Raw genomic sequence first — 6,565 nt, 5'->3', positions numbered from 1 at the left:
CACGTGTTGGGTTCCTCATTTTAATTATAATGACGTAGACAACGATGACGTAAACTTTCGTCAGTCCGAAATTATTTAAACGCCTTTTTCGCGAAGAAAGAAGGTACCCTTCCCCTTCGTACCTAAAAAATCGTAAAGGCCTTGCCTTTTAAACGTGAATAAATCGAACCGCTATTATTATTATTATTATGATTATTATTATTATTATTATATCAGTAATAAACAAAATAAAAAATGCGAAGGCCGTTTTTTATTAAACAACAAAACTATATAGAAAAAATTTTATAATTTTTTTGATTGATTAAATTCAATATGGCGATTCGGAATATGAAATTCGTTACCTTTGATTGTTTCAGCGAGTCGTCTGATGACGGTTTGGGACCTCAATGGAAAATATGGAGGAGAAGAAGGTACGTCGTAGCATATCTGGCACTTTTGGGTTTCATGAACGTTTATTCCCTGAGGGTAAATCTTAGCATAGCCATTGTTGCCATGACGAATAACTATAACGTTACGTTGGAAAATGGAACCGTCGTGGAGGTAAGGAAAACATTTTGTTAATCGTTTGTCGACAACAAATAATTAATTATCCCGAATTCAAGGTAAAAAAACAACGTTTTATCATCATCATCATCATCATTATCATCATTATTTTTTTCCTATCGTACAAACGCATTCATCATAATCATGATCTCGTACAACCTACAACTCGTTATCGTCACCTGATTGAAATTTAATGATAAGAAAATAAAAATTTTAATATTTGCTAACAAATACCCGCCCCCTCCCCCGCCCCCGTCCCCCGCTTTTGCCCCGAACACACAATTATTATTATATTAATAGACGTGTCATTAACGAATTCATTTTTTCAATTTGTCGACAACAAACATGCAACGTTCAAATAAAATAAAATCAAATCAAAATTTTATTTGTTCGTTGATTAAATTTTTTATTTAATAAACAAATTGACGTGTCATAAACTCACGAGTGTTTAATTACTCTATGACGTAATTACCACCACGACGACGAAGACGACGACGTTGTAAAATTTTAACTGTCAAAGACGTTACGGATTACGGAAAAAATGATAGATGGATTGATGAATGTTTCCCAAAGAGTCGTGTCACCAGATAACAATAAAAAATTATTATTGCTAAATGTAAATTATTATTATTATTATTATTATTTTCAGATGGAAAAAGATTTCGATTGGGATACGAAACAAATCGGATTAGCATTGAGTGCATTTTTTTACGGTTATATATTAACACAAGTTCCCGGAGGATGGCTCGCGGCAAAAGTCGGAGGTGCTAAATTATTCGTTTCCGGTATAGCAGCAACAGCGTTGCTCACTGTCGTCACACCGCCATTGACAAAAATTAATTTTTACGTTTTATTGGCAATAAGAATAATCGAAGGTTTTTTCGAGGTTTGTTTATTAATATCCGGGTTTTATAACCGTCGCGGACGTTGTAATCTGTCGCCAAATTGTAAAAAAAAAAAAAAAAATGAACGTTTTCAGGGCGTCACGTTTCCCTGCATCCACGCCGTTTGGTCAAAATGGGCACCGCCTTTGGAAAGAAGTAAATTGGCAACGATTGCATTTTCCGGAAGTTTCATCGGTACCGTCATATCAATGCCTTTATCCGGTTTGATTGCCAACGTTTGGGGATGGGAAGCCATTTTTTACATATTCGGTGAGTTGTGCGTTTATTCACGAAAAAAAATTTGAACACGATTTTATCGAATTCCCCCTAACGACAGGTGCTGTCGGACTCGCCTGGTGTGCACTTTGGTTGGCATTCGTGAAAGAAGCCCCTCGATACGATCCTTACATAACGAAAGAAGAATTAAATTATATCGAAAGCAGCATCGGTTCATCACCGGATGCGGTAAATATTAAAATATTATCAATCGGTTCGATTTGAATGACGTAACATCCGCCATTTTGTTTTTACAGAGAGTCAAACATCCCTGGGGACAAATATTAAAATCCCCACCGGTTTGGGCTATTGTAACGGCTCATTTTAGCGAAAATTGGGGATTTTATACACTGTTGACACAACTTCCGTCTTTCATGAATGGTAAATATTTACCCGCGCACGGAACCGGAACCGGAAATACGTCAAAACCGGAAATACTTTTTTGAAAAAAAATTTTTTTTTTTTCTAGATACCTTAAATTATAAAGTTGAAAAAGCTGGATTTATGTCAGCCGTACCTTATTTAGTTATGGCGACAGTTTTACAATTTTCCGGTCACATTGCTGATTATTTAAGATCCCGTAAAATTTTATCAACGACAAACGTAAGTTTTGTTTGTTTTGTACACTTCCGGCGACGGGATTTTCTTTTAAAAATTTTCTTTTTCTTTCTTCCTCTTTTTAAGGTACGAAAATTATTTAATTGCACAGCATTTTTATCACAAACTGTTTTTATGATTTTGGCTGCATCCCTTACGACTCCAGCAGGTATAATTGCTTGTTTAAGCGTTGCTGTCGGTTTGGGAGGTTTTGCCTGGTGCGGTTTCGGGTAAGTTGAAACACAAAAAAAAAAAATTCTGTTGGATTTTCCACGCGAAACTACAGAAAGACTCCATTGATGTTTCAGAGTGAATCATTTGGACATAGCACCGCAGCATGCTGGAGTCCTCATGGGTTTTTCAAATACTTTTGGAACATTGCCTGGAATGTTATCACCGATAATAACCGGATACATCGTTCACGATAAAGTGAGTTCGTTATAGAAATTTGATTCGTCTCGTGATTTTCCGATTCGCCTGGAAAAAAAATTTTTTTTTTTTTCTCGTTTTCCAGAGTGCGGCAAACTGGAAAAAAGTTTTTTACATAACGAGCGGCGTTTATTTAGTCGGAGCTCTTGCATATGGAATATTTGCATCTGGAGAAAAACAACCTTGGGCAGAACCTAAAGAAAATGGTGTTGATGATGAGAAAACCAAAGATGAAGGATTAGATAACAGAGCATTACAATTAGACAAATCTGGAAATTAGAATCTCTTCATCCCCCTTCTCCTCTTTCTCTCTTACTCCCCCATTTTCTAATACCAAAACCTCCCCTAAATTGAAACGACGCATATCAACAACACATTCCGATAAAACCTAAAAGGAAGTGGGGAGGGGAGGGAAGTAAGAGAGGGGAGGGTAGAAGGAGGTAAAAGGAAAACTCTAGTTGAAATTTTACTTACATTTCCGGTAATTCGAATTTTAAATTGGTTGTCAAGCTGCTGGCAGCTTAATATATACACACAAACGAAACAAACAAACAAATAAAATTTAATATTATTTTTTCACTTCCATTATTTTTATAATAATAATAATAATAATAATAATAATGATAATAATTTAAACGTTTGTTTCTCTGTTTGTTTGTTTGTTTGTTTTTATTAATAATTTTTTTCCTTTCATAAAAATTTTATTAGTAATTTATTTTTAAAAAAAAAATGCCGAAAATTTTTGGGTCACGTTATAAATAAAATAAAATATGTGACGTCACATTTCTATCTTTTAAACAAACAAACAAACAAACAACAATTTCGACATTATCATCATCATATCGAAAGAGAAATTTTTTACGTACGCACGTAAATACGTCAACGCATGCGTACAACTAAAAAATTATTAGGAATATTTCTTTTAATAAAAAAAAAATTAATAAATTTATTATTATTATTATTATTATTATTATTTAATTAAAAAATAAATAATGGAATCAATTATTATTATTATTTTTGATTTATCGATGACGATTCGTGACTAGATATATAAAATATGGACCGAATTAAACAATTCTCATCGATTCATCGATCGATTTGCTTTCGATTTCCCTTGCACTATCGATATATACATTCGATATATCGATTATCGATTTGTTTTGTTTGTTTCGCTTTACTGCCGTTGCATAATAGTTTTCCTATCGTTTCCCCTCAAACCGTAATACCTTTTATAATCTTCTTCGTACAAATGCGGTACGGGAGAAGTGACGTAATCGCTTTGCACCATGACGACCGTTTGTTTTCCCGTCGTTTCCTTTTCGAATTCGATCAATTGTTTGAAAAATCCAACGTTCGGACGTATTATTTCCCTTAAATTTTTAACGGTCGAGTACGAATCCCGTAGGGTGTATCCTTCGTATTTGACCAAATAAGCGAGACACAAACTTGCGGATCGTGAGACTCCGGCAACGCAATGTATCAAAGTTTTACCCCCGGATAATTTCACCTGGAAACAAGTACAAACACGATCATAATAATAATAATAATAATAACTTTCCATCCGCAAATATAAAGGAAATCGATTGATCAACCTGGTGAATTATATCGGACACAATATCCAACCATGGAAATATATTGGCGTCGGTTTTATCATCGACGTTAACCCTTAAATATAAAATGTCGTCGTCGTTGTCGTCGTCATCTGGTGATGATTTGGGTAATGGAGTGTCTGGAAGTTCGGTTGTCGCATTTATGACGCACGTCACTTTGAGATCTTCCAAAACGTTAGACCGAAGTGCAAGAGCCCCGCATAAAAATAAATACGGCGTGATTTCGGTCACGTCCAAGAATGATGACGAAGATTTACCCAGTCTGTTAGAGCACATACATGAAAACAAACAAAACAAACAAAAAAAAGTTATTTTTGCCCAAAAAAAATTAAAATTCCCAATTTTTTTTTCTTTTCTGCGTTTTTTTTTTTTTTACTTAATTTACTACAAATTCTTGAATTTAAGCCAAAATGGCGAACACGCATCATCATGATCGTCGAAGCGAAAAATTTTTTCTTTTTGTTATGGAATTTTCTTTCTTTTTTATTTTTCATTAATCTCTGATTAATTTTATTTAATAATCACCCAACCCCCGCCCCGCCCCAATGATTTTCCGGTTTGAAATTTGTAAACATTTTTTTTATCCATTTCCGCTTTTCTAACTTTTTCTAACGGAAATTTTTTCCCCGTGAGTAATTAAATGGCGCCATCATTTTTAATTTTGTCTAATAATTCTCTACATTTTAGTTTTGTTTTTGTTTTCGTTTTCGTTTCCCCCTAATTTTATTTTCTCTTTCTTATAAAACTCTAAAAAAAATTATTATTTAGGTCAATAACATCGTCGCGTTGATAATAAAATATGTGAACGATTACTCGCGTGTGTGTGTGTGTGTGTGCGGGGGAAGGGGGAATGACTGACTGATTGATTGATTGACTGACTGTAATAATATGACGGAATTCCCATCGTTTCACACTTTCATTATACTAAAACAAAAAATTATTTGTATTTTAATACCGGAAACCCTCCTCGATTCGTAACGTTTTTAAAGAATTTAAATGACGTCACACGTTAAAAGAGCGAGAGAGAGAGAGAGAGAGAGAGAGAGAGAGAAAATTTTCCTTTTTCATCATTTAAAAAATTTTATTTTTATCAAGGAGATCCGGTAACACGACACACGTTGTCAATGATATTTATCATACCGGTTAATATTTAAATAAAAAATCGATATAATCGATAATAATCGATAAAAATTTCCCGTATCGATCGTACGTGACGTTTCTCTCTCTCTCTTTCTCTCTCTCGTTTACATCCCACACGATTAAACGTTTTAAGTACTGATAATAATGATGATAAAAACAGGTCACGTTGGTTCCTATTCTGTTTGTGTGTTAAATTTCATAATAATAATAATAATAATACCTTAAAATAAAAATGACATTTTTATAAAAAAAAAAAAATGAAAAATCGTTACCGTTAATAATTCAACCTTTTAGTATTATTATTATTCTTTTTGATATAATTATCCAACGCGGTAATATTCTTGTTTATTTAAAAAATTATTATTATTATTTTCATTTCATAATAGAATCTTTCATCTTCTTCTCATTATTCATATCGAATAAATAAATCTAAAGTCAAAAACATAATAATAATAATGATAAATGGTGATTAATTAAAAAAAAAGACAAACGTAATGTATGCGTTACGTATTATAATCAATTCTAGAAAGTTCTAGAAATAAACGTTCGAATTCGAAAACGTTAACGAAACGTATCATCAATAAATAAAAAAATGTCAAATCGTGACAATTAAAATGTCAGAGAAAAAAAACTCACCTTTGTGATAATTTACATGAAATTTGTCGTAAATTATTTCCTTGTTGTGTTTCATTTAATATTTCATCCGTTTTTTTCTCATTATTTTGACACAAATCATCATTTTCATTAACATTTTCATTATTTAAAATATCCTCATCTGATTTGACCAACATTGTGGAGAGAAAAAAAACTGTCGCGTTGTCGCAGAAAATCGATAAACGCGAACTTTCCCGCGAGATTATTTCCTAAAATGGCGACAAAATACACCGACGATCACGACGACATGAAAACAAACAAACGTTTTATTCGTTTTAATTATTTTCACTTTTATTTATTTTATCAACAGAAAATTGTTTATATTTTTTGTTTAATATCATTTAATCTTGTCGAAATAACACAAAATTTGTTTTGTTTGTCTCAACAAAAATAAAAAAAAAAGCTAAAAAAATGTGTTGTGCGTGTAAATTC

The 6,565-nt window shown here is 32.7% G+C and overlaps 3 protein-coding genes across 3 annotated transcripts; 1 reads left to right on the top strand and 2 right to left on the bottom strand.

Annotated features, from left to right (window-relative positions):
• Window positions 1-312: 312 nt before the first annotated feature.
• Phum_PHUM601610 (sialin, putative) lies at window positions 313-3,009 on the top strand (the record flags this gene model as incomplete). Its single annotated transcript, XM_002432764.1, has 9 exons — window positions 313-540; window positions 1,193-1,429; window positions 1,523-1,697; window positions 1,765-1,892; window positions 1,961-2,084; window positions 2,173-2,306; window positions 2,388-2,530; window positions 2,609-2,729; window positions 2,815-3,009. 9 exons carry the CDS (start codon window positions 313-315, stop codon window positions 3,007-3,009), a joined length of 1,485 nt encoding a protein of 494 aa, XP_002432809.1.
• An 894-nt stretch (window positions 3,010-3,903) lies between these two features.
• On the bottom strand, window positions 3,904-4,615 carry Phum_PHUM601600 (dual specificity protein phosphatase, putative; the record flags this gene model as incomplete). Its single annotated transcript, XM_002432763.1, has 2 exons — window positions 3,904-4,236; window positions 4,322-4,615. The coding sequence occupies 2 exons, from the start codon at window positions 4,613-4,615 to the stop codon at window positions 3,904-3,906; spliced, it is 627 nt and encodes a 208-aa protein (XP_002432808.1).
• A 632-nt stretch (window positions 4,616-5,247) lies between these two features.
• Window positions 5,248-6,270, bottom strand: Phum_PHUM601590 (uncharacterized protein; the record flags this gene model as incomplete). The annotated part of the gene is made up of 2 exons (XM_002432762.1): window positions 5,248-5,263; window positions 6,116-6,270. The coding sequence occupies 2 exons, from the start codon at window positions 6,268-6,270 to the stop codon at window positions 5,248-5,250; spliced, it is 171 nt and encodes a 56-aa protein (XP_002432807.1).
• Window positions 6,271-6,565: the final 295 nt, after the last annotated feature.

Source organism: Pediculus humanus, genomic scaffold (assembly GCF_000006295.1).
Source record: "Pediculus humanus corporis 1103172108318 genomic scaffold, whole genome shotgun sequence".
Classification (NCBI taxonomy): Eukaryota; Metazoa; Arthropoda; class Insecta; order Psocodea; family Pediculidae; genus Pediculus; species Pediculus humanus.
The sequence above is the reverse complement of the archived record's forward strand: the minus strand, read 5'-3'. Positions and strand labels throughout refer to the sequence as shown.